Genomic DNA, 12,627 nt, shown 5'->3' with positions numbered 1-12,627 from the left:
TTTTTTAAGGACAGCTGTGCCAGAGCTTGTGACTGACCCAAGGTCACATCAGCAGGTGCAAGTGGAGGAGTGAGGAATCAAACCCGGTTCTCCCAGATTAGAGTCTGCGCACTTAACCACTACACCAAACTGGCTCTTAAGGAAACAATAAGAAAAGGCAGAGGATGAGGAACAGGATATCAGCAGGAGACTATCCTACTCATTTCATCCTCTTCCAGTCTATGTCATAAGGCCACACTATGCACAGTCAGGTGCTCATGCAAGTCTCACAACTGCTCCAAAATACTTCATCTTTTTCTCTTGGCACAAGTCTTGTTATTTCTTGGCTCTGAAACAGGGCGATGCAGAAGACCAACACAAACTCTTTGAACAGGAAACAAGAACTTTCTGCAAGCTGGTTGCCACAGTCCTCAACAGCAGGAACTGTATAGCTTCCCAGGCAGCAGAAAAATGAGAGCATGACCTGCAAATATGTCCTGTTGTGATACCCCCCTTATGCAATAACTTTATTACTCCAGTATGGCCACCTGAGACCTTTTCTAATAATCAGTAAAGCAGCAAGGAGAGAGTCCAAACAATAAATGTAAGATTACAGAGGGAAATTATGTTTCCAGAGCTTTCAAAAAGGCCAGAAGTAATTTACACTGGAGAGAAAACTTCCTAATTAGTTTCAGCTACTTGCCAGGGTATTTTGTTTATCACTCGTATAATCCAGAGACATTAGCAACTAGGATAATTTGTAACTTGGCTCCCTGATGATAGAACTTAATTTGAAGTAGGAGTCTAAATGTTTTCCAAGTTTACAATGGGCATCTTAACATCTCATGGGACTTGCAACAGCAGAGTGCCTTTGAGGACAACAGCCTAAATTAAAAGCATCCTTTTCCACAATAATGTTAGCCACTATGATGATACTGTTATACAGCACCTCACAAGTCTGGAGGGAAATCCTACACAATCACAGCGTTATAAATATCAACACTAACACAGCTTTTAAAAAGATAAAACATGGATTTATTTTCCTGTATCATCTGCAGACGTGGATACTGCATTTGTTTATACTGTAATACCCATATTGGGCCATACAATTTTTCCATTCTTCTTCCCTGATATGATCCTTGCAGAACAAACTATACAGAGTCATTCACAGCAAAATCCAGATAAGAAACAGAAAGTCAGCTATCATCAACTAGGATTTCAGGATACTGGTCCCAGAATTGATCTCCAATGATGTCACAATGCAAAGGTACTGGTGTATTCTTTACCCGGGTCACTTCAATTTCCTTCTCTTCTGTTTCTTTGGGAATTTTAATTTTTTTCCTAATAACTTGATTTACCTATAAATTCAAATGACAAAGAATCACTGAATTGAAGTACTTCAAGACTAGAAAGCTATTCAAGATTATCTTATACGGCAATATTTAACCAATCAACTGGTTAGCTCAATCAATTTAAAATAATTCTTCCAAAAAAACCCCACCTGCCCAATGTATTATGAGCATTCTATTTTACAAAGAGAGTTTTTATGCAAGTACTTACAAGAACTACAGATGGCAGATGCTATCTGCAAGTGGGTCTTCGGAGACCCAAGACAGCCTCTGCCAGTAACAATTCTTAGCTACATGGACCAGTGGTGTGACTGGATACAAGTCAGTTTCATGTTTGTACATGAGGTCCTCCCCCGCTTTTAAGACAGTGTCTGCTGCAGCATGTGTGGGTTAAGCTTTGTTGTTTAGAATTATTGTCTAGTTGCCTATTTGTACAGATTTAAAAGACTGTCTTAACTCCTCATGCATCCCCTCCCAAGCATCCCAGAACGGTATTTTCCAAGGGCAATCCTAAATAGGCTCAGAACAGTGTACTCTGTTTAAGACTGCACCATCAGTATCATAAACATTCATGAGACAGAATAAGCTGTGAGAAGTCATTCAGTGAACTTCATTCATGGATCTGGATTTCTCATTCCAAACAAAGGGTGTAAATTGCCTAAAGAATTATTTTAAAATATATAACCAATGTTTCCACTTTATGTATTCAAGGCAGCTTAGATAAAAAAAAAATCTTAATCTTCTGTCTCATAAATTTGCATACTATTAAATTGTAACAGCAGTACCTTTTTGAGATAATGAAGGAGTAATCAAAATTTGAGTAAACAAAAGTTATTCATTGCTACAGACTTAAAAAATAAACCAGCTTGCAGTCTCACTGGTTAAAAAGAGATCTCACTGATTAATCAACTAACGTTCCATTAAAGTTTAATGGAATTACAGCTTGTGGCCCCACTCCAACCTCAATACTTCATCTTTTTCAGCACAGCCCATGCTTCCAAAACACTGGAAGAAGCATCCACTTTCAGGAAACTGGAGAAGCCTTCATTAATCATTTGAGTTGCTTAATGCCCCAAAGTTATTGCCCCTGTAACCCTAAAATACAAGATGATCTAATTTCTGTTGCACCACAGGCAAATATGTATGTGCCTCAGCCCAGTTTATCAAACGTGTTCAGAGCCTTTCTGCACACTGAATACAATGATGCTCATATGGAGAATATTTGCAAAAATATAAGTAGGCCACTAAAATTAAGTTACAATATAAGTGAAAACATTACACTACAATTGATACTATGGAATGGATACAAACGCCACCCACAGAACAGCTATTTCTGACCTTCCCCTTAGCCACCACAAACTACTGGATTCCTCAAAATACTGTTCTCAGTTGCTGGGGACTCTCACAATGGCATGGGGTACACTGTAGAAGTTTGTAGTGCAAGAGAAAAATCAGTGGCAATTTCTCTCCCTCCTTTGTGTAAGTAAAGGTCTTCTGCTCACAGAAAAAGTACTGGATCCAACACAGTAGTGTTTTTCCGGGGGGGGGGGGGGCATTTGTTTTGGTTGCTTCCTTGCCAGAATTACCACTTTCTTTTTTTACCTAAGAGCAGACATTGTTTTAAACCTGTTTTAATATAGACACATAAGGTTAAAAGTCAAACAATTTCAGGTTGCTGTTACAGCACACCCTCTCCTTTTGCACAGGATCCATTCCCAGGATCATCACAAATGGTAAAATCCATGAATGTTGACGGGGTGGACTGGGAGACAAAACTCTGGGAAAGGACACTCCTCCTCTTCCACAATCTTCCCTACCAAGCAGCCAACAGGCACCTTATCTGGGCCCAATGGCCATGGTGGTCCTGCAAGTCATCCAAGCTGGACTCATTGACAGGACTGGGCCACACAAGCCAATTTGCCATGGCTGCTTGAGTCAAAGTGATCATGAGGAGACAGGGGGGTGGAGGCAGAATGCTCATGCCTGCATTCCCTCAATGCATTAACTGATGGGGGGGGGGGGGGGCTTCATGTGTTCAGAACTAGCTGAATCACATGGTTGATACCCAGCCCATGCATAAGTGAAAATACAAGTGGCAAATCATGAAAGATGAGGCTCTATTACATAGCACAAAAAACACTTAAGACAGGGCTATGCCCAACAATATTAGCATGATGTCACAAAATGTGATGCACTAACATCACAGATTAATTAAACCAATACAAATGTTTGCAACTATTACATTATAAATACAAATTGAATTTTTGTGACTTAACCGAATAATCTTTTTACTTAAAGAACAAAACATTCCATGATATTTAGTGCATAATGCAGACAGCCTAGATTAAAAGAAAAAAATAAGTGCAATGTCCAGGGACAGGGAAAGATTCTTGAAGATATAAAAAGGTATAGCCATCCAAGCTCAACACAGACAACTCTGTACAGCTGTCCTTTTCCAACTTCGTGAGGAGGAGTAATAATTACTGGGTTTCTAGAATTAGCTATACTTGAAACTAGAAGTAGCCACCGCTAAAGAAGTTCCAGCATTTCAATGACAGGCACAGTTCTAGTGGTAAACACCACTTAAAATGGTAGTTAAGTCCATGTTCTGAACCAGTGCCTGAAGTCAGTAATGGGCTGAGGGTGAACAAGCTGAAACTTAATCCTGACAAGATAGAGATTCTCTGGGTTAGTAGAAAGGCAGACCAGGGACTCAAGATTTCTCCTGTCTTGGATGGGGTTATACTTCCATTGAAAAGCCAGGTTTGTAGCCTGGGAGTGCTGCTTGACACAGCAGTCACCTGTGTCAAGCAGTACTCACTCTGGTTTTGCCCAGTTTTGGCTGGTGAGCCAGCTGCTCCAGTTCCTAGGTCGATCAGATCTAGACACAGTGATCAATGCCTCTGTTACATCTAGACTGGAATACTGCCATGAACTCTACCAGGGGCTACCCTTGAAAAGTGTTCGGAAGCTGCACCTAGTGCAGAACTGGACTGCTGGTTGGAGCCAGCTACTGGGAGCATATGACCCTAATCCTACAGTGGTTACACCAGCTATGACCTGCTCATGAGCATAATTCAAGGTGTTGGTTTTGTTCTTTAAATCCCTACATGTCTTGGGATTGGGGTACCTGAAGGACCATCTTCTCCCATACATTTCTACCTGGGAATTAAGATCACATGGAAAGGCCCTCCTGACTATCCCACCAATCAAAGAAGCTCATCTGATGGGCACATGAGACAGGGTCTTTTCAGTGGCAGCGTCACAATTATGGAACAATCTCCCCATGGAGGTGTGCCTGGCCCCCTCACTTTTGATCTTCTGGAGGCAGAAGACAATTTTATTTAGCACTGCACTGTAATTAATTTAGCTTTTTTATTGGCAGTCCTAACTGGAAGTTTTAAATTGCAACCTTCTATGTGTTTTTATAGTTGCCATTTTATTTATTTTGTTTTTACTGTGGCTTTTTAAATAATTGTTTTATTTATATTGTAAGCCACCCTGAGTTCTGCAAGGGAGAAAACATAGCTAATAAATGTTTCTAAATTGATAAATAAAAATACAGCCGTGAGCTCAGTACATGGGAAATTGGAGAAAGCCTATTCACTTTTCACAAAGTCCCAAAATATGTTGGATAATATTTTTAATAAACCCCATGCTACCGTTTTATATCCACATATGTGCACATATAAATGATTTTACCTTTTGCCACACTAGAACCGTTCCCTTTCTGTACATCAGTGGTTCATTGTTGTAGTTAATGCTGAATTCAGAAAATAAAATTTCATTCTTATCACCTGCAAGTGTTCCCTGAAGAAGGAAAGGAAAATCATACCACACTCATGATGAAAAGCCACACTATCACATAGGAACATGAGAACATTACATTATCCAGTAATTTTCCACTCAAGAGTCTATATGAACCCTGCATTTTGTAAAATATTTCCCCAAGTCCTGCTAGTCAAATGAAGATTATACTTCTACAAATGCATGTTTACAGACCTCAGTGGTACTTAGTTCTGCGTAATCATATTTACAACTGGACAACAAAGGATTTTTCTCCTTTCTTAAGTAGCTCACTTGTTGAACTGCATTCTACAGGCATACTGAAACCCAGTATCTGATTTCCTAATCAGACTTGCATATATATCCCCCTCACACCAATTTCAGCCAATATTACTGCTTCCCCTATGTATAGAAAAAGGCTTTTCTAAAATCCTCCCTGCTTGGGCCAAATGGCCCTAGCTGGTAACACTGCCGCGTTATTCCTGTCACCTGTGCAAATGGCTTGCCAGATGGCCAGGCCACATCTCCATATACAAGACACTTTGACACCTCTGCCAAGAGAGAGTGACTTGCCGGCGCCTTCCCAAGCATGGGACGAGCTATGTCCAGTACATTAGCACATCAAAAGCATTCCCTGACATGACACATGGTCAATGGAAGAGGCTGGAGTGGGATGCCCAACTCCTAGCCAATCAAAACATACCTTGCCTGACAACGCATGGTAACCAGAGATTGGAACGCCTTCCCACTCTCTCACTATTGGGTAAATGGCCATGCCTGGTGGTGACGGGTGTGTGTGTATGTATATCTGCAATGATCCATATGGGAAACAGGGGAGTAAGGAGAGTTAAGTGAGTTTCTCTCTGGAAAACAGAGTTATTTTGGACTGCCTGCGTGCTTGTCAACTGTTTGCTGTTGACATGGAGTGAGACTACTAGGCAGCCCAGCTGGACTTAGCTGCCCACAGCACCATGGGGTTCCTTTTCAAGATCCCCTGGTGAGACCTTGGACTATTTCACCTGATACCTCTAAACGCCTGGTTACTATGACATACCTCTATTGTATAGCTAGAGCTGAACAAGCTATAGATACCTTTTGTTTCTTATCTTTTGCTAGTCTCATGTTATATGCATGCTTGTGCACTGAATAAAGATAATATATAATCAATATTATCTGGACTTGTTTTCTTTGTTGCAACCTGATCTCTAAGACTGAATCTTGTGTCTAAAGCCATTTGCCTAAGGAGGCTACCACTGTGGTACTTAATTGTTTGCAGCCCTGGTGCAGAGCTGGTAAAGTGGGTCAGTCCAATAAAGCAAGAAGGAGTTTGGGATCTCTGCTCCGGAGCTGTGGCGTGCGTGGGACTGGTTAACGAGAGATCCTGGTGGCAGACTTCCGATAAAGCCTGGAGAGTGTACAGACATTCTCCTGGAGTTTGTTTAATTGTTCCTGAACGCTTGGTTTCTCTCCCCATCCCTGGACTGGGGTGAGGGGGAGAAACCTTGACACCCTATTTGCACCCAAGTAAATCCAGGTGCATACAAAGAGCATTGCCACATGTTCCATTCTCAAGGTTGGTTTTGCTCTCAAACCTTTTTCCATCATTAAGTAAAAGGTAAAGGTTCCCTTGCTCGAAAGCCAGTCAAATCCGACTCTAGGGTTGTGGTGCTCATCTCCGTTTCAAAGCCGAAGAGCCAGCGCTGTCCGAAGACGTTTCCGTGGTCATGTGGCGCACCAAGAAACACGGAACGCTGTTACCTTCCCACTGAAGTGGTACCTATTTATCTACTTGCAATTTCTTCCTTTCGAACTGCTAGGTTCCATCATTGCTAACACTGAAATCCCCAGGCCTCCTTGTCAAAACAGGCACAGTATGCTTTTTATCTTTCTAGTTATGCTTCTCTTCCCGAAAAGACCCTCAGCATTTAACTATTTACTTTCCCTTCTTTTAGCTTCTCCCTTTCCCAATCTCCATCAGCAAGTCTTCCAGCCAACCAGTCCTCCCCATCCTCATCTGTCTATAGACTCCTTCGCACCTATTTATCCCACTGTACTTTTTAGTCTTCTTTTAGGCAACCCTTCAACCTTACATTTGACACAAAAGTATAGCATATATTTAAATTGTTCTTCAACATTTTTTCCAGGAAGTCCCCCACAATAGCTTCAAGGCTTCTGGAAATTTTACATCTTTAATCTGTTGAAAAGCATCTTTGTTCCAAAAAAATTTCAAAGGATCACTCACCCATAACAGCTGAACAAAGTTTGAGTTCAGTGGCACCTTTAAGTGAGATACTGAGATCGTGTTGTTATACTCCATTCATCTCCTCCCAAGCATGGAGGTAACTAACAGTATGGATGGTTTACTCTTAGCACTCCACAATTAAGGAGGATACATTTACACATTAGTCTCCTATTTTGACATCTTTATTTGCTTCACTGTGTTTCTCCCCATAAATAAATCCAAACAAATGGTGACCATATCAACTTAGCTTGTTATTCCCGTTTGGTCTTTGCATCTGTTAAAACAGCTTCATTATGGTGTATGCTAATTTGCTGTTCACCCTCTGCCTATATGTATGGACTGCTAACTTCCATTTCAATGTATCTGAGAAAGTGTGCATGCACACAAAAGTTCATACCTTGAATAACGCTTTGTTGGTCTTAAAGGTGCCACTGGACTCAAACTTTGTTCTGCTGCTTAAGACCAACACAGCTGCCCACCTGGATCCATTACAGTTGAAACACCCTCACCAATTGCTGTTTCTAGAACGTTTCATACCTTTGTCACAGAATTAGCTAACCCACTTCACCACAGTACCAATAAATTGCAGAACAATACATCATATACATTGTGGCAGCGGTGGGATGAAAATTGCAGAACAATACATCATATACATTGTAACAATGTTCTCCCTGACACCTGAATTAACTGAAAAAAGTTGACCCTTTTGATAGTATATATTTCCAAATATTAAGATCCACAACATATCTTAAAGCTTTTCTCCATTTCACAACGAAGCTTTTCTCTTGATTACTAACAATTTCAAAAGCCAATATATAGATTAGAAAAAATTCTGATTCCTAGAAATTAGTATTTTTACAAATTCTGTTACATTTTTCAGTACATATACTCTTCTTATTTGTTTTGTTTAGAAACATTTTATTTGGTTTAAATACAACCTGTGATCTAGTTATTCTAGTTGTTTCATGATATGACTACACCATTACTAGTGAGAGCATACAATCTAGCCTTAATGTCCAATCTAAATGTTTTGCTTCTGAAATTTCCTAATGGAGAAACATTTTAAATTTTAATAATTCTAAGAATTAAAGTTTAGCTTACAAACTTATTTATAACTCTTATTGACCATGATTTGTTCACTAGCTGATTACCCTCACTACCTGAAATCAAGGACAAAACTAAAGAAATAAGTACTCGAACAAGAGCAGCAGATCTTAGGAGAGATGGCATACTACATCACCACATTAAAAAACTCAGTTTACTTGAACCCTTTTGTGTGAAATAGTTTGAACTGCAGACACTGCTGGTGTTAAACACAAGCCACTAACAACTTTGTACCAAATAAAGACTCTTACAGCTACATACCTGTAATCTCTTTTGTGCCTGCACAGGTGTCAAGCCACTCGTCTGTACAAGACTCCAAAATACTGTATTGTATAGATTATTAATGTGGCCTGCAAGAATACCAAATAGAACAATGATGATTAGAGTATTTCAGAGTCTGGGTTGGGAAATATATTGAACAAGTAAAAATATTACAAATAGCACTATGAGCCTTTTAAAGAAACACATTAATTTTATTTCTGCAACATATTGTCCAGCATGGGATCCAACTATAAATTCACAGGACATATTTTTAAACCAGGTACATTTTAAACTGTCAATTTACTTTTCTTGCCTTGGTTAATAAATGCATGTTTAATATGCTTAAATTATATATTAAGTTTACAGCCAAAGTTAACTGGTGGGATAACGGTTGTACTTGACAAAAGATGTACAGAAATCATGCCTCCTTCTCCTTCATATTGTTCTTGTACTCACTGCAGAAACACTAAGGGTGATTTCCCACTAGCGCTGCTCCGGGCTCAGCGGCCGCATTTTGCCTCGCAGCTTCGTGCGATTTTCCCAGCCTCTACTCAATCCTGTTTTTTGAGGATTGACTAGAGGCGGGGAAAATCTCAAGAAGCTGCAAGGCAAAATGCGGCCACGCAGCAGCTTGTGTGAGATTGACACCTACCATCGAGGCAAAAGTGAAGAGTGAGCCCGGAGCAGCGCTAGTGGGAAATCACCCTAAGACAGAACAGGTTCACATCCTCCTGTACAATTGAATACAATACTATTTGCATATGCTTTATTATATCTCTGTAACTGTGTAAGCTGAAGACATTTTAAAATAAACATTGTTTTAATATAGGGACAGGACCTACACGAAGTTGTAGGGTTGCAGCCCCCCACCCTTTGTGGTTGTGGCCATGATGAACCAATAACCCAACAAAAAAGAGACTTTGGGGATTTCCCTAGTTTGCAAAAAAAAAAAAAGCTTACAATCAGCCTGTCTCCAACTGAGATAGTCCTTTAGATTCTGGTCACTAGGATAGAGTACGACACGTCCATCAAATCCTGGTGGATACAAAAGAGGCTGGTCCTCAAAGTAATTTTTCCAATAGAAAACATAGCTGGCAGCAAACTGAGAAACCACATGAGTCATGAACTTGCTTGCAAACAAAATAAAAGGAGAAAGGATACATTAAAAAGGATACATTAGTATCACCAACACTACAGATTATCTGCCATATAATGTAATACACTTCTAGTTTAAAAATAGTTTCTTCCTCAGAGGAAGCGTACAGTATTTTAAAAGTTAATCCCCCATTTTTCAATTAGCCAACTGACTTCCAAGGCAGCTTTATACCAATGCAAGAAATATGACTTCTGACAGAACTCAGCAGTTGTTATGTAGGGAGCTAGTGATTTTAAAGCCTCTGCTGAGCTCTCTGGTGCTCCTACTGCCATTGTCCTTACTGGAGGCACAGTAAGCCTTGGGAGAACAGCCAATCCAAAAACTGTTCCTGTCAAGTAACATCAGTTGGAACTGTCTCCAGCGAACAGAGTTTCTCATCTAAGCCCAAACAAATGTGACTCCCAAGTCATTTCCTGGCGGTGCAGAAAGCTGCTAGGACACAGAATGTCACAAGCCTCTCCTAGCCCTGGAATAATAGCTTCTGCAGGAAATGCACAGCACCAGTTGTAAATACGTCTGGCTGCAGTCAGTACCTTACCCAAGGATACTGCCTGCATGCGACTAAAATGGATGCAAATATAAGTGCTAAGATTTACCTTCTGCTCTCCCCTTTACATGAATACATTTACTAGCTTCCCTAAACTACCGCTACTCTAATGTGATAGCACCTGACCCACCCCAAGATTAGAAAACAGTGTAAGACTTATAGGAGCAAATTTGCTAATATCTATACAACAAGGTATATATTGTGGAAAGCCAGTTACCTAGATCGCCTCTTAAACCAATTACTTCTTTTTTTGAAAACGAAGCTGTATTCATCACTTTGTCCATAAGAAATAACAATATCTTCTAGCTCCTGCATTACTGTTTGTGCACATTTGTTCATTAAGTGAAGGGCACGGTCATCATTGGGCTTCCTGAAACCATGCTGCTCAGCAAAACTTCAGAGAGGGGGAAAAATACATGTATTAGGGAAACTTAATGTCAAAACTATTCAAAATGACACAGCTGGACTCATCTTCATCACATTTGTACCTGCTGAAGCCTGTAAGACAACCCATGGGTACTTTAAAAATAGTTAAAAAATAGTCTGAGACAATTTTAAGACCTTCAGTAGTAAACTCACAAATCATCCAGTATCTTCCACAACAAGGGGAAACAACTGTCTTGCTATTGCAGACATCCTTTCATTTTTTTCATTAATATGGAAGCAGAAATGGAAATACTTTTCAGAATTAGCTAACCCATACAAATGTACAGATTTGTAGATTCTGGTCAACCTGTCTCAACAGGGGCCACTTCTGCACTGTCATTTTGGTCACTCATTTGTCCCTATTCCTTTGGGTCCCGTCCCCCCCCCCTTTCCACATGTGTTTTCCTCCCTCTGGGACTACTAGAGAGAGCAAAACACATGGGGAGGGGGGAGAACCCTGAAGCAATAGGGACAAGCGAGTGACAAAAATGACAGTGTGGAAGTGGACAGGGTCAAGGTGGTAGTAGACACATTGGTACAAGACGTTGTGTTCACAAGCATAGACGTATGAAGGGAAATAGGTATCTTAATGCAATGTATGGGAACAACTACACGTTCTGGACACTTAATTCAAACACTCCCAGCTTTTTCAAAAATCAGCACTACCTTATGTACTTCGGGCAAACGCGCACTGCATAGTTTCACAGCTAATCAGAAAGCAAAGACCGTAATCTTTAGAATACAATAATGTATCGGGTTGTACTGGTGATCTCATACAACTTTTCCTTTTAGAAAACTAAACGAATACAATAATGTATCGGGTTGTACTGGTTAGAAAACTAAAAGTGGGAAAGGATCAAAGTTCAACCCCAAGGTACTGCCATCCAATCTAACTGCACCCTACATCGGTCACTGGTCTGGCACGGAAGGGGGCTTACTAGCTTCGGCGTCTTAAAATCATAACCACCTGCCCCCGCCCTGGAATACTGAGCGCAGATGTCCCCCGCCTCACGCCGCCTCACTCCCACAGGAGTCGTCGTTGCCTATGGCAACCGTTAAGAAGCGCGGAAGCCGCCAATGGCAGAAGCGGGCCCTACCGGTGGAAGCTGCGGCCGTCCAACCGGACCACGACCCAGCAGTTGGGCAAACAGGTATCGTCCGTTTCGAAGTCCCGCACGTATTCGAACTTGCTCTTTGCCATGGCGACGCGGCCGCAAACGAACCCCGCGCGGCTCCCGAGAGCAACGGCGGAGGCGGCTGCAGTAAGCGCACCAACAAGCCTAGGCCGCGCGAACATCAGCGGAAATAGCCTTAAGCGGCAACCGGAAGGGAGCGAGTCTAGCGCCCGTCTCTATGGTGATGCAGAGTCTTCGACGCTAACCGTTTAGCTGCCAATAAGGGTGGGCGGGATTTTTATGTAATAGATTAACTCGGCTACCCCAGTGGAATTATCCGGGGGGAGGGAAGCCGGCCCGGCTGTAGCGTCCCAAAACTGAAGGGACAGAGGCTGAGAGCCTCTCCTCCGCGCATGTATGTTGGTTGTGACTCCCAGGCTTCGAATGTCGGCGCCTTGGCTCACATTAAAGCTCTCTCCGTCCGCAAGGGGCTATACAAGAGCATCCTCCCCTTATACCGCTGGGAGGCGACCTCTTCAAACTGCTTGAACATCCTTGCGCCGAAAATAAGTCAAAGTAGCTCTTCTGCGGGGCGGGGCACGTACCGGTGCAAATAGTCGCGCAGGGCTAGAAATCCTCCTGCCACTTACGTTTCTTGTTTG

The 12,627-nt window shown here is 41.5% G+C and overlaps 1 protein-coding gene across 2 annotated transcripts; it reads right to left on the bottom strand.

The window, feature by feature from the left end:
• Positions 1-1,040: 1,040 nt before the first annotated feature.
• THG1L (tRNA-histidine guanylyltransferase 1-like) lies at positions 1,041-10,708 on the bottom strand. 2 transcript variants are annotated; one of them, XM_015417442.1, is made up of 5 exons: positions 10,642-10,708; positions 9,682-9,756; positions 8,722-8,810; positions 5,031-5,138; positions 1,041-1,337 (listed from the first exon to the last, which is right to left on the bottom strand). In XM_015417442.1, the coding sequence occupies exons 1-5, from the start codon at positions 10,706-10,708 to the stop codon at positions 1,176-1,178; spliced, it is 501 nt and encodes a 166-aa protein (XP_015272928.1). In that variant the 3' UTR covers positions 1,041-1,175. The 2 variants fall into 2 exon arrangements, with proteins under 2 accessions (XP_015272928.1, XP_015272923.1); XM_015417437.1 differs by having other exon boundaries at positions 9,682-9,847; positions 10,642-10,700.
• Positions 10,709-12,627: the final 1,919 nt, after the last annotated feature.

The sequence above is a fragment of the Gekko japonicus genome, unplaced genomic scaffold (assembly GCF_001447785.1).
Source record: "Gekko japonicus isolate JY-2015 unplaced genomic scaffold, Gekko_japonicus_V1.1 scaffold4234, whole genome shotgun sequence".
Classification (NCBI taxonomy): domain Eukaryota; kingdom Metazoa; phylum Chordata; class Lepidosauria; order Squamata; family Gekkonidae; genus Gekko; species Gekko japonicus.
Note: the sequence above shows the minus strand (reverse complement) of the source record. Positions and strands in the feature narration are given on the sequence as shown.